At 38.1% G+C, this 24,979-nt stretch overlaps 1 protein-coding gene across 12 annotated transcripts in view; it reads right to left on the reverse strand.

Annotated features, from left to right (window-relative positions):
• Window positions 1-24,979, reverse strand: part of FAM241A (family with sequence similarity 241 member A) — a 449,214-nt gene that overhangs the window by 338,599 nt on the left and 85,636 nt on the right. For 10 of the 12 annotated variants that reach the window (XR_005256771.1, XR_005256773.1, XR_005256772.1 and 7 more), the window contains exons 2-5: window positions 10,392-10,489; window positions 6,409-6,494; window positions 2,322-2,444; window positions 1,155-1,256 (exon numbers count right to left, since the gene is read on the reverse strand). Coding sequence is in view for 1 of the 12 variants with exons in the window: in XM_038135579.1 (XP_037991507.1) it covers window positions 2,590-2,649; window positions 6,409-6,494; window positions 10,392-10,489 (244 nt within the window). In the remaining 11 variants the exon portion in view is untranslated. Of the gene's footprint in view, window positions 1-1,154; window positions 1,257-2,321; window positions 2,445-2,520; window positions 2,650-6,408; window positions 6,495-10,391; window positions 10,490-24,979 lie in introns of those variants that run through there. The other 2 variants (XR_005256769.1, XM_038135579.1) reach the window with 2 other exon arrangements.

Below are 24,979 nucleotides of genomic sequence, written 5' to 3' on the forward strand. Positions count from 1 at the left end.
TTTTAATCACTTTCAATCAGGCCACTTTTTTCACATGAAGGTCCTATTCTTACAAGATTTTACAGGTTCCTCAGCTTTAAACGGAGGAGTGCTGCATTACATACCTGAACACAGTTGCTAAATTTATGGTACTAATTTGACATGCAAAATAAATCAATGTTTTCCTGTTCTCAAAGGATGCACTCTTCCCAATGTTGCCTGCTGCAGATGAAATTGGTCTGAATCCTGACTCAAAGCCAAATGAAGCCACTGGAAGTGTTCTGTGACTTATTTAAATGTGTTTGGTTTAATTTGAACCACATTAAACTCTTTGCTTGTGAGAAAAGAGAAACTTAGCACAGAAATACATGTGAAAATACAGGGGTCAGTACAGAAAAATGAAATTGTTTCCTCAGTTCTGCTGAAATAAAGTGGGGGATTATCCTCCTGTCCTTACACCATTTTCCAATATTTTGTGTAGTTTGGAGTTGTCCTAACATCTATGAAAGCCTGAAATATCTTTGTCTAGGTTTGAAAGTTAGTTAAAAGCTATGGCTAGCAATCTTATACGATTAAAGGAAATATGCCTTTTAGCATATCCAAGTAACCATAAAACCCCCCACTTTCTAATGTTTGTGCTGTCCCTGTTGGTATCAATGATCACATTTATAAAGAGAATAAAAAACTCCAATGTTATCTATCCATGGTCCACCAAACCAAAGAGCAAGGTAATGTGAGTACAAATGTAAACTAAATTATTCTGCCATGGTGACTGGTCTGTCAGTGGTCTGTGGGGATGGTTTGATGGGCACAGTGTGTATCTATGTACAAGTTACCAAATTGATTCCTCTTGAAACCTCAGCTTGGATTACATGAGGGCAAACAAAGGAAGATGAAGACATTGCGTCAATCTTGTTTGCAGTGAATAAGAGCAGTCCATATTTAAGGGCTTGGTTTAAGACCCATAGGTGTATTCAGACTAATAAATTGTGTCTTTTCCTCATGAAAACTCAATCGTATAATTAACTGCTCTCCTTAAATTAAAAAACAAATAAAAAAAATTAAACAGTTCATAGCAATTTTCCATTCACATATTTCTTTCCTGAAGCAAAACAGTAATCATCAGAGAAACTACGAGGTGCTTAAACACAGATATTGAGTGTCACTTGGGCTACCTGGGGTGTCCTTTTCACCCAATTATTGCAGAAGGCCTCAGACCTCCAATCCATCGTGGGTCGTCTGTGCCAACCTCACATCGATTGCTCCAGTTGGGATATCTAGAATAACACAACGTAACTTTGTTTGGCCACTTGATTTGCATCATACAGAAATACTACAGAACTGTAATGAAGCATTATAAAATATTAAGAAAACACTGAAAAGCATTCAAAACTTGCTCTAAAAAAAGTTTTCTCAATTTACTCCCCATATTTTCTGGAGTGAACATTCCTCTAACACCAGACAGCTTCAAAGCACTAGGACAATTTCTGCCTGAACTGAACTGAGGCACCTCTAGCCAACATTCTCCTTGTCGCATTTTCCATGTGTCCCAAAGTGGAATATATCCCACACACTGCGTGATGAAAAGTTCCTGAGCACCATATTACTATAATGAGATAACAATTACAATAACATTTTGCATTCTCAGTTGCTTATTCAGTTGAAAGTTAAGTCCCAAGTTACATGCATGAAAGAACTGCATTATTAAAGAATACTCCATTTTAATATTTACTAACTTCTTAGTGCATGACTTGGCAACCACCATGACATTTTTCTACTATAGGGGTTTTTCAGGGCTTTGTTCTCTTTGAGCAGGACTGGGGAAAGCTCTGAATGGATTTCCTTTGTTTTATTTTCAGGCATGCTAATGAAAGAAATTTCTCTGTGGAGTGCAATACAGATATCCAAAGGTTTCTTCAGCCATGTTGAACTTTGAGATAAACTTGTCCACACAGAAAGAGAAGTACAGCTAAGGGCAGGGAATAGACTTAACTCTTTTGCCCCAAATCACAAGTAGAAAAGAAAGAAGCAACTGACTATTGCACTTTGCAGATCTAAAAGTGATGGAACCATGACAACTGAGACTCTTCCTTGCCAGCAGGGGAGAGCTGCACAAGAAGGTAATTTTCCTGACATCCTGATCTTTTAGGTCTGCTGCGATGGCAGGACGCATTACCTGAGGAGAGGCATGGTGCCAGAATGGCTCTGCATTTTGCCAGCCTAGAGATTACCTTTCTAGCACATTTAGCATGACCTACTAGTGTTAAATAGTAAACCCCAAGTCTTTTGTGTAGTCTCTACACACACACCCCATCTATCCACCCTTTCCACAGAGAACATACCTATACACATCTCCAGACTGGGTTGGCAACACTGATCTTTATATGATGATACCAGAAGGTTTTTCTCCAGGTAAAATGCATTTCTAATGATTCATTCTCCACTGCAGGCCTGCCCCACCTGCTCTAGAGAGATCAAAAAGCTTCAGCAAAACCTCACTTTTGCTCCATTACTAAACATGCAGCTTTTCTTGCAGAAGTGCTAACAGATAGGTACTGTAGCAGAAAATTTCCATGGCCTCAGTAACTTTACTGTAGATGCCAGTATTTTTCAGATGATAGCCACAGTCCATGGCCCCTGGGGAATGTACTCTAGCCCAAGATGCACAACCTGCAGAAAAGAAAAACTTCAGCATGATAACATACCTTTAGAGGGGCTGTTTACCAGCAATATGTAGCTGTTTATGGCCAGAAAGACAAAGCTTTAATGTATCAGGAAGTGTTCCCACTTGAATCTCTGTCATGGATATTTTGGAAGTAAGTGCACCAGGTAGATTTCTGTTCTTTTCCTGCCATATTTTGCTTTGTTTCCTACTAGGTGAACTAACTTAGCAACATCCCCAATACCTCATCTTGAAAAATTAGTATTTTGTAATATTTCCTTTGTGAGAGAATCAGATAAACCAGAAATTATAGGATGGAAAACAGAGACACATGGCTCAACTATGCCTTTTAGTCACAAGTCTCTCAGGAAATTTTTGTATGACTAAAGACAGAAGGTTTTGGCTGAGGAGGTGATGATGCTGAGCTCTGTGCCATAGTCCAGACACTCAGCCCTCCACATTCTCCTGTAGCAAAAATGGCTCATTAGGCATTTTACATAAGATAAAGTTACTCTTCTGAGGACATTTGCTCTTTATTTTCAAAAACAACCCCCTTCCTACCATTCCAAGTGACTGGAACTCAATCAGCACCTCATCTGGAAGGATTGACTTCAGACATTGATTCTTGAGGTGCTGGATTAAGGCAGCAAGAGCAAGGCAGATTGATCCCATTTGTAGCTTTTTCTCTCAGCTTTTACACTATAGAAATCATTTTTACATTTTTTAACTCCTTTACTCTGTCTATCTTTTAAGAAAGAAAATGCTTTTCCAGAGATCATTTTAGATTTGCAGATATAAAAAAGAATCTTAGAGCATTTCAAGGACCTGACCAACTTAAAATGGAGTAGAATTTGATAATTCAGTGAATTCACTAATTGCATCTAATGCTTCAGTTTTATTTGTGTTTTCATATTAAAAAGGAGTTTTTTAAAAGTGTATATTGGAAATAAGTTATCTTAGATCATCAATATACTCTATTAAGTAAATTACTGTTTAGAAACTCTTGTTTAGAGGGTTGCCTATTTAATGCAGTGCAACAAGTCCAAAAGGGCTGTTTTATTTTGCTACAGAAATAATTGCCATACTTTACTCTTTAAAACATGTTAAAGCTCTAAAAAACAACTTTTCTCTCTGAATCCAAGTTACAAAGATAGCTTTTTGTACCACCTCACAAGAGCAAGTCAACAGAAAGTCAATGGGCCCTGTAAATGAAAAATACCTGGGAGCAATGATGAGCAGCACAGAACCAGCAAAGCATCGTTCTTCACTGTTTTTGTGCTAGGGGGAATTTGGCAAAAATAAAGGAGAGATTTTCTTCCCAGCAATCCCTGTGTGCCAGTGCAATCCTTGGGAGCATCATCAGCCATACGTTCAAGTAAAGCATAAATGTGTTAAACCTGTCTCTGTAATGAATAAGGTCTTCTGGCACTGCATATGTCACTTCTGGTCATGGACCATAATTCTGAGCTCAGCAGTGTTCACATACCACCATTTGGGACAGCAGCAGTAAAAACAGAAAGATATCTGGTTTCCACATGATATTTTCTGGCATAGATGAATTTTGTTCTGCATTGGAGGATTAGGATTAGAGTACAGACATAATAAAACTTCAGGGCTTCTTTTCCAGCATGGGTTCTTCTTATTAGAATCACATGGGGACATAAACGGATCATAAAAATAGTAAATCTGTTATTATTTCAGTTATATTTATTATTCATACACAGGATATATTGTGAGAAGAATTAATTCTGGACATGTATCAGCAAAGTTATATTAATAAATAAATCACTCTCCACTTGGTTTCCCAGACATGAGAATTGCTTAAGTAAATAACAAACTTGAAAAAATCAGCTTTTGACTGCTTGCAGTATTCCAAACAGCACATCAAAACGTGAGGTTAGGTGAAGTCCTTTCTCGGGCAGGACTGCTAAGGTTTGGACACATAGAAGACAGAGACATGTAGCTAGAAAAGAAGGCCATCAAACAACCAGATTGAAAAGAAAACTTAAAGAAAACCTAATCTATGACAGTAGGTGAATGAGTGTAGGAAAGACCCAAGCTTATCAGGAAGAACATTATCTCCTAGGTTTGGACTTAGCTTGGGTGAGAGGCCCTTGGCTGGTCAGAGATGGGTGGGGTGAATAGAATTGACTGACAGGCTGCTGTTGGAAAGTTAGACCAACCTGACTTGCTCATAATGACTGAAACAGGAGGCAGTGGCAAAGAGGAAATGCAAGGTATAAATCTTTGCTTGAGAGGTGAGGACAAAACATGTCAGAGGAAATGGCAAGAAGATTGGCCAAGGTACCAGCTTGAACAGAAGAAAACAGATCCAGAGTAATGAAGTAGAGGTGACAGCTTGCTTAAATAAAATCGTCACTCAAAAGACAGAAATAAAGACAAGAATAAGGTCCTCTGAGTGTGAAAATGCACTTCTGGCCTGACTGCAACCACAAATATTGTAAGAGAAAAATTAGCTCAGCACTCGTGATTTGAAACAGAATAACCAGCTTCAGTACAACAGGGAGAAAATCTTCTGAGCTCTTTTCCTCTCCTTAATTAGCTCCTTTGACAGTATTTTTCCTCTGTCCGTAGTGATTCCCTGATGTTTTTTCCCAAAAATTTTCACTGGGCTCTTGTACCACCACAGAAATGCATAAAATAACTGCAGAGCCGAGTCATATCCCAGAACTAGCTGTCCAGCCTCGATTCCCCAAGGAAATATCAATTTCTAGGACGTTGCTCACTCGGCAAGCTAGGACCTTGCACTCAGATAACTGCAACCCAGTGAATCTCCCAGTGAATCAGAACACAACTGACTTTTCTTGCTTAGAAATTTAGGAGAAAAGAATAATGTCACTTTGTGCTGTTTACAAGTAAAAACTGGAGACCTGCTTCTGTGGATTCCCACATGAGGCATCTGAAAGCACAAAGTAACCTGGTGAGATGTCAGGCTGTGCACATTGACTGCTGTGTTCAGACTTCTCATGTTTTGATCAAGTCTGAAACAAGTGCCACAACTCCCAGTGGCCTCCAATTACTGGACAGCCACAGATGAACTCGCAAGAACAAGCACTAATCCTAGGACAAAGAGAGGTCTTCTATAACTCTTCCTAGGGAATGTGAACTGTGCACAGAAAATGGTGCTCAGAGGGGTGAGCAGAAATAAGGAAGGCCAAGTATTTTAAACGTGCTTTAAACCAGGACCCAGCAGGACAGTGGCTCACAACCTACCCACCAACAGCAGGAAAGTGTGATGTGGCAGGTGGGTCATCTCTGTTATCTGCATCACTTGCAGATGCTGTAACACTTGCAGGCTGCTACTTTCAAAAATAACTTTATAAATGGGGGCAGGAATGACATTCAGTCTAGCAAATGCTACCTCCTACATCCTCCCCCAGACCCAACACCTCTCAGAAGAAGGGTTCACCTCCCTTTCCTGCCACCAGGAATTCTTGGGGGTTTGTGCTGCATGTTGGGTTGCAGTCCCCCTGCAGCCCCTACATCAGCCCCACCCCAACCCTGGGAACCCAGACCAGAGGAAAGCTCTTCACAACACTACCACTGCCAAAGCAGCCACTAAAGCAGGGGACAGCTCCCAGCTCACATTCTTCTCCCAGAGCCTAATACATTTTTCATTTTGAATTTATTTGCTAAAAGTTTCAACCTTGTGCTATTGTACAGACACTAAATACAATTGCCATATCTGCCTATGAACTTTGAATGGAGTCAAATTATTCTACAGAATTATTTTCTGTTCCTCTCACCTTTGTCAAGAGGCTGTACGAATTCTCACCATAAGAAATATTCTTCTGTTGAAGTTCAACATTCTTCTGACCATTCCTCAAAGGACCTTTGAAAGAAAAAATAAATAAATTAAAAATTCCTTATTGTGATCTAGCAGCTATTTTTTCCTTTTAATATGGGAACACTAGCCCCCTTGCTCAGTTGTTTTTTGCCTAATGTTCATATAAGTGTATGTGTGAGTGTGCTGGCTTATAAAACATCAGGCTAACATTTGGCATTGGAACAGTGTAGCAGAAATTAATAGCTCCAGCTTGCAGATAACATTTGTATTGACCACTGATCTATTGAACTGTTATATTTAGAAGGATCATTTAAAGGAAAATCTCATACGTTATTGAATTTGAAGCTGTTCTAGCTACTCTGCCGGGCTTTTTTTTCCCTTTCCTTTTCTCTTCCCTGCAGTGAATTCTCCAAGGCAAATGGTGTAAAATATTTTGCTGGAGGGGATACTTTACTTTCAAGATTTATTCCTTTGCACCACAAACATATCAAGGAAAAAAAATTCAAAGACAATAGAAAAAAATATTGAAAGAACTGGAAAGTTTATTTTCAAAGTTTATCTCATTGTGAGGGTTTGACAGTCAAGCAGGGGTTGTTTGTTTTGTCATAGAGGGAGGTTTTATGATAGGCAGCTATGATCAAACTGAGATAAGTCTCCTTATTTTATTTTAATATTAGTTGTTTCTCCTTTGATGCAATGTCAAGGGAAGAACTGTCCTTTCTACTTAGTCGTCTGCTACAGAGGAACTGTCTGTTAATTATCTTGACAGATACAACCTGCAAGTTTATTTTAATGAGCTGTGATCGATAAAATATAAAATATATCAAAGAGTTATGTGTACAAGCCTCCTTGGCATGCTAATAGCATGTATTTGGAGATGCTTGGTCTCTGCTTTTCTCCTATCAATAGTGTGTATGTTGAGCTAACACTTGGCTTCTTATTTGCAATAAGATGGTCAGATCATCATGCACACACCCTATTACCAACTGCCTTTCTTTGAGGGGAGAAACATGTATTAGGCTATTTAACAGCCTGCAATATCCAAACCTGTGGGACTGTTTTATTCTGTCATTTCACCTTGAGCATTCTCTTCCTCTTTACACCCTTCCTAAAGCATCTTTTGTGACTTTTTAGCCTTATCAAGTGTTGATACTGAAAACAAACAAATGCATCTTATTCTTAAAGAGATTCTTGCTAGGAGGTAAAAGAAAATATGTGTTCCTATGAGATTTGCTTACATATTCTTTGGATTGTAGATAGTATAGCTTTACATTTATTGAAATTGTCTTTTCCCCCTGAGTTCTAAGAAAATATGCCTAAAGCTATTATCGCATCTATCGACTCTGTGGGATTTAATGGACGTGGCTCCTGCTCCCAAGTGGTTGGAAAATGACCTCTATGAAGCAAAGTTCAAGCAGAGTGAAAGCTCTGAGGCTGAGATTAGAGACCTGTCAGTTGCCTGGTAGGATAAAAGTGTAAAATTATATGTGACGCTTAGTTCAGTCACATCAAACAGCTCAGAAATGTTTACTGAATGAACTACACAGTCGCTAATTACACTTTCCCCTTAAGTATTCACATTATCATGGGCAACAAATACCCAGAGAATCTGGAAAGGGAAAGCTGCTAATAAGTATGCAACAATTACACCAGGCATGGTTTTGCACCTTAATTTTCCAACAGTGATTATTTATAGTGAAGAGGCAAATTTGGCCAGTCATTACATACAGTATCTCTGGTTTTGATCCAAAAAAAAAAAAAAAAGAAAAAAAAAGGATAAATTTTAGATCAAAATATAGCAAAAGAAGCACAACTATGAGCAATAAAATAAACACAGCTTCCTCAAAACATGGTACAAAACATTGCTTTAACTCAGTGACCCTTAGTGACCAGGTTGTTCAGGGTGGTCACATATATAATGTCAAATGATTGCAGCAGCAACTAAAACCTGATGAGTCAAAGTGCAATTGAAATTACTCTTCCACTTCTTTCTGGAGGAAATGCATTAACCTTGTAAACTGTGGGGGGTTTTTTTCATTGTTGCAACTTCCTTATATTAAAAATTGCCTTTCTCTTGATATTTGCTAATACCAAATTTTGTAACAGTGCAGAAGACTACAGGTGAAAGGCTCTCCTTCCATCAGTAAGGATCCTGCACTACACTTTAATTATCACCCACAGAGACTTCTGATCACGAATGCGACCCAGAAAGCAAAAGCAGGAGGGCCCAGGGATGTCTGAGCTGAGCTTTGTAGGGCAGTTGTAGTAGGCTGGCCTGAGACACTTCAGGTGAGAAGGAAAGACAAGGCCAGGGCAGGCTTTGGTGCTGTGTTCACATGCCAGAAGACACATTCCACCTCATCCACTTACAAGCCACTGGAAGCCCATTGAAACACCAAGGTCATTAGTAAATCCACAGAGCAAGAAAACCTGGGATATTCCATTTCCAGTGGCAGACAGGTAATGAAGGAGTCAAGCACGGGGCTGTAAGAAAGAGAGGTAAGTGCTCAACATCCTGCTATGTGTGTGCACTCAGTGGCCAATTTATGGGTCCTGTTGGGGTTTTTTCTTCTTTCTTTCTTTGGAAATGCATTTTACACATTGGAAATACCATTTCTTTCTTCTCAGTAATTTTTTTGTAGTCATATTCAATAGTTAGGAAAGCAAGAATTGATTTGTTTGAAGGAATAACTGCAGCAGATAGACAATAATACACAATAAAACTTAGAGTTAGGATAAAGTGCTGAGTCATTCTGTAAGAAAACGTTTTTTGCCATCTGAATATTTTGCTATCTACTCAAAGGGAAGTTTAGTTGAAGTATATTACATTAGGAAGTTTAGACAACAAATTATTTCACATAAAGATATTAACTGTAACAGTTATCATAGAGTAAATGTAGCTTTATCTCTGAATTTAATATATAATTTTTTACTCTGATTAATTTTTACAGATAACAATTAGCTTTTTCCTGATCTTTTTAAATTCCAAATTCCCTAACACCATAAACAGACTAATTAACAAATTCAGAACAATAATCTTCTACAATATATTCAATAACACTCTAGTAAAATAAAAGTATTTTTTCTTTCCACTTTTATATGATCTCTAAAACATGTGCTTAATTAAAATTGATCTCTCTTACTTGAAATCTTTACAGAGTGACTTAGTGAAACATGGCCTCAAACACAGTTATTTGAAATTACATTAGCAGGAGAGCTAAGCAATAATGTGTAATTGCTGTTACATAGTGTCACTTACTGTCTCAAGTATTTGAATCATGAAGAAGTATACATGGTTTTCAGCTGATTTTTACAGACTTCTAGATTAAACCATGCACTTGGCCCGATGATCAGAAGGCAGGACAGTTTAGTTGCATTTTTAAAGGAGGAGGATTTTATTTCTGAATCTGGCTGTTCTGAAGTGATGGGAGTCTGGTGCCAAGTTCTGGAGTCCAGCTCACCCTTGGAGGTCACAAGGGGCAGATCCCACAGTATTTTCACTATTAGCTGAATTAGCCACACTGTGAACTCTGAAGAATTAACCTAAGATGGCATGATATTCTGCTTTTTAAGTATGTATGTTTAAGGCTCTGCAATAATTCTTAAGTGAAACACATCCAAAAAAAATTCATTCCTTAATTTCTTCCTGTGTCTGACTCTGAATAGACAGTAGTATCACTGATTCATTACCCTCCCTAATCTATTCTGGAATGCCTATTTTATGCTTGGTCAACTACCAGACTTTACAGATTTCTCTGTTTCATTGACAGAGGTGTTATTTCTATCAAGAAAATACAGAAATGCATGCCAGAGAAATTAAAACTGTACTGCTGCCAAAACACGTTAAGAATATAAGAACATTTTCCAAGACATCTGAAGTAGCTCAGAAAAACTGGCTTATATAGAGAAACAAATGCAAATATGTAGAAATAAAAGGAGAACCTCGTCTGCAGTGCTTTGCCAGAAGGAGGAAGTCCCACATCACTGCCATTCTCCAATTGATTAGCTGCACTCTCTCCAGGTATTTTGAAGGTAGATGCCTGAAAGACAGTTTGACATGAGAAATGCAGGTCAGATCAGTTAGCAGTCATCCTTAAGAGCAGAGACAAATACACACTCTGGACTGGCTGATGCATGAAAAATACCCCAAGTCTCTCACACATACAAACTCTTTAGAAATGGTGTCATTTTAACACTAAACCTGATCAAATTTTGAATGAGTGGGATCAAGATAGATTAGACAATTGGTTTGGTAAAAAGGATTGTAAATCTTGATTAAATAAAGCACTTTTTAGAAACTGCACATATTCCATGGCTAGAATTTAAAATCTGTAAGGAAAGAAGCCCTTTTGGAGAAGGAGATTCCATTCGAACTTTGCCCTTTATGGACAATTTGCACAGCTGTCCCTGGGCAGAGTTTACAGTCCCTGATCTCTTTTTAACTCTCCTATTCTTGATAGCAAAGAAAACAATAATCCCCCATACTCTATTATTTGGAAATTTTTATCCAAATCTTTATTTCCAGTCTCCTTGTGTTTTCCCTTTCCACTATTCTGAGGGTATTAGCATTAATAGTGAAAAACAGCTCTGGAAGTTCCTGCTACTCTCAGGGCAATGGCAAGTGGATGGGATGCCAAGGGAGTTCCTCAGTGATGGATCCCTAAGTAAATGGTGTCTAGAAATTCTTGTTTGGTGCACATTTCTGTGGCAGGGATGCTGGTGTATCAGACAGCATGAGCTGAGGCAGATATAGGAAGGATTGGATCCCAAAAACACAAGTCTATCTTTTGGTTCTTGGAACTTACTTGACTGCTTGACTGATAATTCCTGTCCTCCACAATAACTGTTACAAAAAAAGACATTCTCAAACAAAGGGAAAGTAATTTTAGAATATGGAAAGTGGTTTTAGATGTTTCAAACTTTTGTTTGTTTTTTGTAGAAATGGTCTTTAAAAAAAAAAAAAGTATGTGAAGAATATGCCCTGGGCTTAACTTCCTGTGGATAAGAATAGGATGAGTTATGTCTTTGCATCATAGAAAGGTGATCTTTCCTCTCTACCAGTGCTATAAGCATCTGCAAGTCTGTATCCAGGGAACAATTAATTTATTCCCAAGTTTGCTCATTAAAGTATCTGACTATAACTTTATTTATTTCCAACAGAAGTGCCCTCTTTTTTTAGCAGAGCACATATGCTATTAGAGCTGGGGAATATCGAGTGTAGACTGCCTCCTGTTTGTGCTGGAATGAAGCACAGGCTCTACCCCTGGTTTTACTGGGAAGCTGTAACTGGCTAATTGACAACCTGAGAAGGGACAGAATGAATATTCCAAAATACTTCCTTTATACGGAACATAGTGTCAAATATCAAATATCACATGATGAAAACAAAGAGATAAAAAAGCATTCCCTTTGCAGATGCTGAGTCTTAACTCTCCCCTCCTGGTAGCACCATATCCCCCCCACCTGCTGGCCCAGACAGACCCTTGATGGTCAAAGAAAACTGTGATTTGCAATACCCTCTCCTGCCTCCTCCATCTCTTTTTTTTCTTAAAAAAATCATATCTGATATTCTCTTCCACTTTGAAAAATATTATTTTTCTTTGAAATTCACCTTTAATATAATTCTCATCCATTTCCTCTTCCTGTACCTCTGGATGAACCTGTGGATTGCTTGCATCATCAGAAGAGAAGGCACAGCAACCTCACTGCTTTCCTCACCATGATTGGTTTGAGAGAGTCCTCCAGGCAATTTAAGGTTGGTTTTCCCCCACCACAATAAACTATTTTATAGTGCTCTTATCCGGTCCAAGTTGAACTGCAGGGCACATTTCAGTAGCAGCTTAATTCACTTTCTCCCTTGCCTCAAGTTGAAAAGAGAAGGACATTTGTTGCTGTATAATGTGACGTCTGTGTCTTGTTTCTCCTATTATCTAGACTAAGTAAATCATAACAACACCAATATAGTTGCACGCTGATTTAAATGAAGAAATATGGTTTGATGTTGAAACAATTCCTCTAATTTATATATAGCAAAGCCACACACGGAATCTTTTGTCAATGACATCCGAAATCAAGATGTGCAATCTTGAGAAATTGTTTGATTAACTTCCGCCTTGTAAAACATCTTCTTGTGGCAAGTACTTAAGCCTCTAAGAGCTGCCAAGTTCAAGCCAGTGTGGCTCATGCTATAAGTCTTCCTGCAGCCCTTTGGGCCGCTCCATAACGAGAGCTACCATTTTGCTGTCACTGTCACTTCGCATATCCACTCTCTAAAGCTCTGTTTGTTGTTTCATTCTGTTCTATGTCTCCCTTAGGAACTTCTTCATTTTAATATAAATAGAGCGCTTCATCATGCAGTGCCAAAGACTCATGGAAGGTATAACTCTCAATATTACTGAAAATGATGCATACAGATGAATTTGGCCAACAGATCACAAACAAAGGGCCTTGAGGAAAGGGGGAAAACTTCCTAATCCAACAGTATGGAGGGTAAAAGGTTGAAAATAATAAAGGAAAGAGGAAATTAACTCCTCACTCTGCTAACCATTGGTTTGATTATAATTCACAAACATCACTGGAAGCAGATAGTTAAAGCTTTTTGCCATATGGCACAAATGCATCATGCAGTTTGTATATTTTATTGTTGATTTCTAATTGGATTTTTTTGTTAAACATGGAAATTAGTTTTCCTCCTGAATCAGAAGGATTCTGAAAACTTGAACCATAATTATAAGTTAAAAAATTAGACTTGTTTTAGAAAATTGTGGTTTAGAAAAACGTTAATTTTGGAGATTTTAATATTTGGGGGTTAATGCTTAAAGTTTTATATTCTTCTCAATTTTTCCTTTTTCTAATCCACACTTTTATATAATATGATCAAGGATTTGCTAATAAGATATGACCTAGTAGTATTAAAATGGAAAAATTAGGATAAATAGGATTAGTAGGATTAAGATTACCCAGGCAGATCAATGCATGAACCTTGATGTAATATGTGTTGAGAAAACACAAAATGAAAAGGCAAATTCTAAGACTTTCATAGTAACAGTTAAATTATAATAAGAATAATTAATAATAGTAATAACAGTAAGAGTAATAATAATAATAATAAAATAAAAATAAAAATAATAATAAATCTAGAGTGTCACTTATGTGGTAGCTGAAATATGTTACATTCTGGTCATCTAATACTTGTAACACTTGCAATATTTCAGAAGAGGTGAATGAAATCAGGGATCAATTTAGTTCTCCAAATTCTACCTCTCACATATTGGTCTATAAACCCAGTACCACTGGCAGACTGGATCTAATCCCATTCTGTAGAAAGTAACATGAGGGGATCAAATAATGGTTGGGTTTTGCCCATGCAATAGTTTCTAATAACTTCATTACATTTAAACCACCTTGCCCACAGCCCTTTGGCTTTAGCCTCTTAGTTGGAAAATATAACTGTTTCCATTATATCCATATGGAAATGCTTTGTGGATCATATCAGCTCATGCTTGCATATTTAAAGTGGTTGTTCCAGTTTAATAGTTAACTGCATAACAGTTCTTAGCATTTATGTTTCATTTGTGCCCTCTACAGTGAACACTCAGGTTCTCTCTTATTTTTACTGTACTTTTTCAAGGGCTACGTGTGCAGAAACATCCCAGTCATTTGGAATTGCTAATATCCAGTTACAAATTCACAAGTGGCAAATATGCAACCATGAAATTCAGTAGTTACAAAGCAGAACATTTGTACATTGTAAATTCCTGTGCATTTCTTAAGTTGCATGATGGGGAGCAGCAGGTGACATTATCCAGTTTTATGTGCACTTTACCTTTCTCTAACACCCCCCTCTCTCCCTTCCCTGCTGCGGATGCTGCTGGAGTATAGAGTTTCATTCATTCACTTTAATGCTGAAACCCATCATGCTAAAAAAAACCTTCCCAGAGACTGAAATAGGACCAAAACTGATCCAGACTCTTATCTGAATAGGTATATTTGTATAGTTATATGTGACCTCATGTGCTTTGTCAGTCTTGGCACAGGCTGCCCAGGGAGGTGGTGGAGTCACCATGCCTAGGGATATTTGGAAGATGTGTTACTGCAGCACCTGGGGACATGGTTTAGTGGTGGTCTTGGCACTGCTGGGCTATTGGGTAGGATCAGCAACCTTAAAGGTCTTTCCGATCTAACTGATTCTATGATTCTGCATGGTTATGTAGACAAGGGTGGGCACAGAGACAGAATGGAGAGCATATTACAGTGTTTAACAGGTGTGTGGTACTTACCCTTTCTGCCATCTACCCTTTCTCCCCCTTACCAAAGAACAAAGCACCTCAAAGATGATGGGATATGTAAATTCAAGACACTTCAGTGGGGCAAAGAACTGTTGTTATACCTGTTTTAGAAATCAAAAATTCAGCCTGGAGCCATCCAGTCAGTTTATTATCTCCCACTCTGCTGCCCAGTAACAGAATCCTGGGCAAGTTTCATTTTTGCAGCTTCTCCTGCCATACATTTATCAAAACTTTCAAACTAAATACTAGGGTTAGGGCCACTCAATTTTCTGGTAGTGGTGGTAAGGAGAGGTTTTCATGCCCCAATGCCAACCCAATGAGTATTTCAGTTACTTTGTGTTGAGGAGTGCACTGTGGAAGCCTTCCTACCTACAAATCTACCTTAACACAAGGCTGCAGGATTCTGATCTATCCCTCTCTTTTGCTCAAAAAATCTGCGCATGGAAGGCTCAGACCAGGACCATCCCCCTGAGCCTCAGGAGTAGCATATGGATGACAGACACCCATGGCCAGGCACCTCCCTCCCAGGGGAACAGATCTCCAGCAAAGATCGTTTCCTTTGCAGAACTTAGCATTGGCAAACCTGCGGAAATCTGTGGAGCAGGATAGGCCGATATGAAAGTTATTTCTATGCACTGTGGAACTGCTCCTAGACAAGTGTGAGGGCTTCTGTATAGAAGTAATTCATCTGGTATATTAGCCTTATGTTCTGTTCATGCAGCTGCCAATTCCACCTTTTTTTTTTAACTAACAAATAAATTAATAATTGAATGTTAGAGAAGATGTTATAGGGATGCTTATCAGGGAAATTACAAATCTTGCAAAACAGACTTGCACAGAAAGGAAGAATGAGGTGACAATCTAATGCCTTTTTATACATTTCTTTAACATAATGATCGGCTGCCAAGTTGCATTTAAAAATATGTATAGTCTATATACATCTCTAACAGCAATCATAGAAATATTGCTTGGTATCTGTAAGATGCCCTTTCACCAGACCAAAACGTAGAGCTATGTGATCATTGTTTTCAAATATACAATGTTCTACTTCATAAGTAGCCCAGCATATCTTCAGCCACGCCACTTGCAAAAATATTGCTTGGTGAATAAAGGGGGATAAAGTTTCTCCTCACATTTATGAAAGACACAAGAACATAAGCAAATGTTGGTATTCAATCATCTTCTACCATAATTTATACTTTTCAATGAGGGAGAGGAGCAGACACAAGCAGATTTACTCAGAAGGCAAATAAACTAGTAGAAAATTTAAAATAATTGTGGTCAAATTCTGTTGTCACAGTGCAAATTAATTGGTGGCCAAACTTAGTTTCAGGTGTCTGAATGAAAGTCTCTTCTCATTACATTTTTGGTGTATAAATAATGCATGGTATTTTTGTGAGGAAATAGTTGTGTAACTCATACTACCACTCTATTTGTGCCTGGAAGTCTTTGCCTCACCTGTGTCAAAACATCATAATCTTACAGCTGGTAATTGCAGTAGAGTGGCGCCTTGAGTTATTTTTGTGGTCAGCATGAGATGGCATGTGACATTTTATGTTATAGTAACCCTCAAAGAGGCCTTTCTATCATAAAGATTTTAATGCAGAAAGAGAAGGGAGTGGAATCTCCCAACATCTCTTTGAGTTGCAGTGTTCTCCATCATTGTGTAAAATTAAGGTGATTTGTTTATTTGTCAAATTCATTACCTCAATGCTAATGGTGTAACACATTATCTAGCTAATACATTTAAGTCAGCTTGTCAAAATAAGTGCATATTACTTCAGTTCCAGCTATGCTGGACTTTTGCCCAAGCAGAAAACGAGTAAATAAGAGGAAGATTTTAACACGATGAGTCACACCAGTCCTACTAAAACCCTACCTTTTAGGGAACACATTAGGTGATATCCAGGAGCTCGTATTTAGTAACCCCCTCATGGACACTGGCAAACATTTTGCTGTGTAGGAGCCATGTAGGGACTTTGGGGTTTGGTTTGCTCTGTTTTTAAAATGCCAACAGATCAGATGTGATTTGGGAAACACAAACAACTGTATTTTTTTAAATGAGCATTCTTTTTTTTAATCTCTACCAATTTCTTAGTAGCCTACAAATAAGCTTATGCTCTTTCAGCTGAGAATATATATCAGGTTTCCTGGAAACCATCCCACTAGGGCATGACTATAGTTCCAATATAAGCAGTGAAGCACTTAAAAGGGGGCTAATTAGCTGTTTGCTGTACTTGACAGATAAAAGATGTATGCAAGCACAGAGAAAAGACTGCAAATATAGATATCCCTGATTATGTTATTGTCCAACATTTTAATTAATTTCTTAGACCACCTTTGTGTAATGTAAAAAGGTTTTGAAAGATGTGACAGTAACAAGGCTGTGGTGTTTCTTTAACTAATCACCATCACTGCAGGGTGCTGGAAATTTTAAATCACGTTTTATATGCTCAGTTCATTGAAAAATGCTTTTAGTTCTACTGGCCTTAATTTTTGCTTTATTTGCAGAGCAGCAATGAGAAAGGTGTGATTTGATTCAACTATTGTGCTGCCTAGAAGTTATTTTGGCATGTAAATCATCTGCACAGGAGACAGACTGGCTGGTAGCTACAAATAGGGGCAGATGATAAGACCTATGGTGTCCATCAGCAACTCTTTCACTGGTTGAGGAAGTAATGCAGCTTCTCTGAGACTTCTTTTAGCTACCCGTGAAATTAGGAAGTCATATTTATCTGTCACTTGTGAGCATTGTGTAGTTTTCCACCCCAACAACCCTCAAGTTCTTGGAAAGCCCGAAATGGAATTTCCTCACAATATATTTTTGTTTCTAATTTTAGCCTAAACCACATGCAAAGTAGTCTACAGTGTGAGGCTAGCCAGGCAAATAAATGCATTAAACAAGTATTCTGAAACAAAAACCTTTTGGCCCAGGGTTTAGATTCCAGGAGTTAGTGCTCTTTTCTGGTTTACTGATACAGTTTTACAGGTTCACAATGATACATCATATCACAATGATACACTTATAGCCACCTTGGCTATAAATCATTCCGGTGTGCTGCCATCGATGTGGCGGGAAGGAAGGATTTGGCCCAGGCCACATAAAAATAGGGGTGTATGTGGGTAAGCAGATAGGCACCAACAGAGTAAATAGCAGTTCAGAAACCAGCAGCATTTTAAGCTTTGTTAATAGCAAGGAGCCAGGTACATTAAAGTAGCAGACAATTTGTTTGATAAGCAATTGATATTTGACAGGCCAGTGACAGCCATGTTGTCAGGAGATCACAGCTCCTGCCTCAGTGTGTGACTTTAAAAACTTCACTAGGGGAAAAATTACAGTCAGGCAAGCAGCAGCAAGGCATAGCCTAAGGCACTATCTGCCAATAACTAAGTCCTAGGGAAAACTGATTTGTGGCTTCTGATCACATGAACCTATAGCCTTCACTATTGACTAATTGTGGTTCATCTGGATGTAGATCTATCTTGGCTAACAAGAAAGCACTAGAGGTCTTCATTTAGCCATTGAGCTGAGTCTCTGGAGACATGTGTGCAGCTGTCTTTACCTTCTTACCAATCAACACATCAAAAGCTGCAGAATATATTTCCACTCTCAGAAATGCAAACTGCAAGTGAGATAAAGTTGCCAAACTAGACTTGAAAAAGAGTGACTGATTATGACTCTCCTCCAAATACAAAAGATAAATCATTTATGACTGTGCAGAACTTTGCTATCTATATAAATTCAGAACAGATATGATGGAATCAATTTATCAGCTGGACAGCCACATCATTTTAATGTAACTGTAAAGGATTAAAACAATTTTAGGTGTCTTTTTTTTTCCTACAAAGCATCATCCTAGGGAGAACACAAGCAGACAAGGTGAATGCACATTCCCTTGCAGAAAGCAGCCATTGACTGCTGCTGTTTTGATTTATCTTAGTGAAAATAATGTCCTAAAAAATAATCTACTTGGTGCCATGAAAATCAGCTGTTAATTACTATGCAAAACATTCTCCCTACATTATGCTAAAATTGGCAAAAAATTACAAAAAATACTATGGATGTATTTGAAGGTAAAGCTACAGAAGAGACAGGATGAACATTTTTGGCTTAAATCACTTTCTTGGCTTCTGTTTTGGTTAACAATTCATTCGATTACAGGTTATACTGGCAAGACAGAGAACACCACCCATTGAAGGGGCTGAGTTCCGTCATATTCCATCAATGCCCTCAGAGTTTAAAAGTCCAAGCAATTTTAGGGCTCAAATATAGTTGACTTTAGGTTCAGATTCAAGTCATATTTTATTTCATAGGAAAACAATTTGCGTCAGGCCCAAATGACCAGGATTTTGTGGTGTGTGTTACTCAAGGCAGGACCAGCCAGTGTGGATCTGACTCAGTCTTGTGCTGGTTTTTCTTTTTTGTACTGTCTCAGTAAGTTAGGAGACAAGTTTTTCTTGTGATATTTGTGTTTCCTCCCAGTCCAGAAAAACGAGAGCAAAAAAGGTAACAAAAACTTTTGTAGGATTTCAGTGATATCCATGTGCCATCTTGACTTCAACAGGGTAATGAATATTTTTGCCATACCACATTCAGCACAACTAAATTGGGATTCGCAGACTGGCAGAGAAGAGCAAATTCATCACATAGAACTAAGACAAATATAAAGATCCCCTTTAAAATGTCCATCCTTAGGGTAACTATGCTCATTTTTAGTTATAGTAGTGAATACATGTTACTGGACTACCTATTTTGACCAACTTGAAAGAGGATAATAGAACTAGATGAGCAGTCTGGTACTAGGAATTACTAGGAATTTAGAGCAACGAGCAATTTAAATTTAAGACCTGTTCTTCAGGGCAGATGGTGTATGTAGGTAAATCAGAGGAAAATTGTGAGTGTGTTTTTAAATTTCTTAGCATTTAACAAATTTCTGCATTTGTCAAGGTATATCTATTGCTGGTTATTATTATTACTACAAATTTTTACTTAGCATGCAGATGCTTTTTTTTTATAGTTAAATATTTACATCTATATATCACATTTCTTTTTGTTGGACTTCCACTGTGAAGCTTTTGCCCAATAGACTTACAACAAATGACAAAAAACTCTTACAGGGAGGGCAAGCAGTTCAGCCTGTTCCCAAAACTGCCAGATCCTTGTTACAAAACCCTCTTTACACATTGCTTATAATTTTGCAAAATTAACTCCCAAGGATAACACTTTCCACACTGGCATTGTTACTCTGGAAAATATCTCTACATCTTACCCCTTGTTTTTGAAGGACAGAAATGCCTCTATACTCCAAGCAGGGATGGCTTGTTACCACTTACCCAAAAATGCCTTCAGTTGGCCAAATTGGAAAACTTTGTGAGGAGAAAAAAAAAAATATCACCACTCAAGAACAGTCTTAGTAAAAATAGCATCCACTTTTAAGAATTCTTTTTTAGCATGAACACTCTGAAGATTTTACCTCATTAATTGCATTCTGACCCCCACAAAAGACAGGATGGGCACAAACTTAGGGCAAGAGTGACCTGGAAGCATTTCTAAAATTTTCTCTCAAAGGTCTGCCTCATTTCAGGGTTGCTGCCAGGTCCTGTAGCTAGGAACAAGGAATTACCAGCATTTCTCATAGTCCTTATTAATGCTCCCACAAGCCTGGTGGGTATTTAAGCAGAGGAAAAATGTGATGAGCACTTTATAGAGAAAGGGATAGGAACAGGATAGATGAGATTTAACGTGAAATTTGGAGCCAAATGTTTTTCCTCAGAAAACACTTGTTTAGCAAGCTTGTAGCTTCCCTCCAGAAATTACAGTTTCATTCAGAAAACTCTAACCATAACATTTCCTTACTCCAGTTCCCCCCCCCTCCACTGCCCATATCTTACAATTTTTAATAACACAAATTCAGTTTTTAATAACACAAATGTGCCTTATTTTCTCAAATCTTTCTCCTCTTACTCAGTGTACAGGACCAACCTGCTCTAGACAAGGATCCAGACTTGGAAAGCAGCATCTGTAGTTGCTTCATCCATTACAAAAGTTACCAAATCTGCAATAAAGGAAGGGAAACACCACAGAATATGACAAGAAGTGATCTTGTCTCATTGTCAGAACAGTTCACACTTGTGAATTAACTTCTTCAGAAATATCCATCTCAAAAAGAACCCCTTTCACAGGCAGGCATGAGCCAGGCATTGCTATCTAAGCACCTGAACATGAGCTGAAGGTGCTGATCTGCAGAATACCCCACTCTTGGGACATTTTATGCATTTTAAACACATAACATATATTCTGAAGAAAAGGAAAAATGTAAAAGTAAAAAGAAAAAAGTTCTGAATGAAGAGGCACAAGACTTCTCTAACCTAAATAAAAAGTTGTTTTCATAGGAGTAAGAGCTGATGACGGAATTGTTTGCTTACAAAGAAGTACACACAAAACAAGGATAAAAGTTACTGTGTTTTGTTATCTTAACCTCTCTCAAGTATCTTGGAAATTGTTTTGCAAACTGGATGGCTGCTTTATGAAAAAATTGCCTTTCTTCCCATTTGGAATTTGAACTCCAACTTTCTGGAGGGATTGCACTGAATCATTCTGATATTCTGTGACAATTTAAAAGCAAATGAAGGAAATACTTGGCACATCATAATTTTTTTTAATACCTCTGCAGCAATTTTAAAATTGGTTGGCCATTTCTATTCCCAAGAGTTGCACATTTTGAAGTTACCAGAGAAGTAATTTCCAAAATAAAGACATAAATCTATCTATACAATATAAGCCAAAATATATATATTTTTAATATCTATTTGCAGAACTCAAATGCCAGAGATCTAAAACATAAATAAGGAATATGAAAAATATAAAAATTAAGGCACAGATAATTTCCCCGTGCTTTATAAAGGAGATTGCGCAGTTTTGGTGAAAAGATTTCGGCAAGGGAGAGTCTTCAGAATTAGAAGATGCAGCAACAGGCTGGCAGAGGCCAGTGCCTGACTTGGGAGGATAAGTCTGGTGAGGACTGGAGAGCTTTTCAAAGTTTAATGCTCCTCTACCTTTCCCAAAAAGTCTTTAGGAGGCTGAAAATATATATAAATAACCTCTGCCAGGAATGCAGAAGCCACAATACAAGCCCAAATCCTTGCTGGGCACAGTTTATGCTTAGCTAACAGGTACAGCTGTGGTTAGAAATGACAGCTTGATATTCAGTTCCATTTCTCCCGAGCTCATGTCATCTTTTTGCAGGAAGCCAAGTCAACAAGGCCTGAAGTACTTGAGGAATTCCCCTTTCACGTGCTGAGGAAGACACAAGATCAGGATTTGATGATAGATGCCACTTGAAATAACTAGGGCACACAAGGTGTTTTATATGCAGACCCATGTTCTCAACTTTCTCTTTTCTTTTTCTATCCCAAGAACACAGCTAAACAATTCCCCCCATATTTTATTAATTTTTAGAAATGTGTTAATAAGAAGATAACTCCAGCACTTTCAGCAGAGTAGACTAGCCATAACAGAAGAATAATTACTCTAAATGTGCCATAACTTATAAAACCTGAAGGTGTTACCTCATGACTTGTCTCTAGAGAATGAGTGACCCCTACCTACAACAGCTCCACACAAAAGCCCATTAAGAGGGATTGGCCCAAAGCTGTCTAGTAGGACATTCCTTGTGCCTCTGTGGTCACAGGGACCAGAGGCCACAGGTTCACCCGCCTCCATCTGCATAACACACTGCCACCACTTCTCAACCAGTCTCATGAAATTCAGAGCCTGCAGAAGAAAAAACAAGTCCAAAGCACAGGAACTAATTATCCAACCACTACCACTAACATTCCCACTCTGTTTAAAATACATCAGGTGATTTAAAGAGATCACTACTAAGCGTTGCAACCAAAGAGATGAATTTGAGGACTGGAACAAGTGTCCTCAAAATCACAATCAGCATATTGTGCTCTGTGTGTGTGTGTGTGTGTGTGTGTGTGTGTGTGTGTGTATTGGCTGCCTCATTTTTATGCACTTCTCCCCTTTTTCTTAACTCTGTTTACCGAGAGACGTTTCATTATTTTGTTCTCCCACAGATGCACTTTTCCAATTATTTTCTGCCTTACAGATTAAGTACCATATAAGGACAAAAAAAGACCCCACCTAGTTTGGTGAAGGAGACGTGTCTTACACTTTGCTAACATTATAGCCAGATTTCACGGTCATGGGAAAACAAAACACCCCAAATGGAGCAGTTATTAATTCAATAAATCCAGCTGCTTTCAGTGCTCTGGGCAAAAGGCAAAGTTAAAAGCAGCTGCTTGTTGACGACATGTGCGACCTGACCAGGGGAAGGTAGCTGTTTTAGCACATCATCCACCACTTTGAAGGCTGACTGCACTCAATTTCTTAGACAATCTACACGCCATTTTCAGTTCTGTACCTCCATAATTTATCACAACAATACCTCAAGCATACAGATTGGCGGGGGGGCAGGGTGGGGGATGAAAGCAATTTACAGTATAAAGATGAAAGAAGCTGGATGGCTCAAGAAGACCTACTATGTAAATCATATCCACCACTTAAAGGAATGTAGCCATAATATTCTGGAATTAATTTTTCCAGCATTCCTATATAGGTCACACAAAGGTAAATGTAGTTTCCTCCTCCCCCTACCACTATATCTGGAGTTGTTTATCAATATGTTAAAGAGGAAATTGATTCTACCTCCCTTTCTCTACGAGGACAATAAGAACCTTATGTATAAAAACTTTTGATTAAAACAACAGCAATCAGTAAAAAATTAGTGAGCAATCTGTCTGTATGTCTTCCCTTCAGATTTTTGGACACATCTTTCAAAAAATACTTTTCATAATACTCAAGATGGAGAAAGGAAAATAATATTTCCCCAGAAATAGTCTAGATAACATACAGTGAAACCCAGATATATCTCACCAATTCTAGCTAACTTCAAAAATGGAAAAGTTATGTGCAGCCTTCCTAACATTTCTACAATGTGATTTAAAAACCATTATTTTAAACTTGACTTCAAACAGACGTCTATATTTTCAGATGGTTTTCTAAATTATAATTGCTAAATATGTTTGATTAATCAAAGGTATGTTCTCTGATGGGAAAAAAATCTTTTTTCAAGACTATGTGCAGATACAACTTTGCTTTTTTATTCGTGGTTTGGGCAGCAATCTTTTGCACACAAGGATTTATTTCTGTATTCCGCAAGTGCACTGTGTATCCCCAGGAGAACCAAAGGTGAGTGTGCAAATCTCTTTACACCATTTTACCTCTTCTCTCAATGATCAATGACATATTTATCTGAGAAAACTCTGAATTTACCTACATTTACTGTGTGCTTCTTAGCCCTCTAACTGCAATCTGATTCTCAGTCTCTTTCCCCTGGGATCTACTTTTAAAGGTACAAGCATGTTAACAGTTTCAAACAGCTGCTATGGAAAAAAATCATCATGAATGTGTCCTCCTTCCTCCTCAATTGTGGACTTAAATCTCAAAATACACAGAGGCTGAGTTGCAAGAAACAGTTGTAGTTACAGGATTAACTCCAGACACCTCCTGTTCTAGCAGGCTCGAAGCTGGGGCTTATATGAGTGGAAAGGTGATACAAGAGATATTCATCTCTTGCTTTTCACACTGGTGGGTCCTGACATTTTGGGTCAAGCAAACTTTTAATGAATGGGAAAACTATTTCAAGTTATATTTAAGTATTTCTAAATATATTCCGTGTTTTTCTCTCCTTCCGCGGAGACTTCTGGCAACCAATTTTAAAGACAATAGGCTTCTGACAAGAACACAAACTTAAGACTACATTTCAGTAGAATATGCAGTACATTCTTAATGCGTGGTTTCACACAGAGAAGGTAACCCATTCTCATACAGCGGAAACAGAGGATAATATATTAGCTTTTGAATGGATAATCCCTCAAACCATGCTTCAGCCCAAATCATGAGATAACCTTCTGGGTGCACAATGTACATATCCCACTGAATGTCTAAACATCATATTTCTAATGCTATCCTTCATTGCTCCCTACCTAATGCACTTTGAAAACAGGCTATTCAATTGAACATAACGATTGCCTCATCATTCCTTTAGCAATGTATAGAATACTGTGTTTGCAATACTCTGACTCCTAGATGAAATCACCCACTCCCACTTTGACTCCACTGTACCACAAAAATTGGCTTAAAATTCAAGTTTTCCTTTTTTTTTTTTTTCCCTC

Source organism: Motacilla alba, chromosome 4 (genome assembly GCF_015832195.1).
Source record: "Motacilla alba alba isolate MOTALB_02 chromosome 4, Motacilla_alba_V1.0_pri, whole genome shotgun sequence".
NCBI classification, from domain to species: Eukaryota; Metazoa; Chordata; class Aves; order Passeriformes; family Motacillidae; genus Motacilla; species Motacilla alba.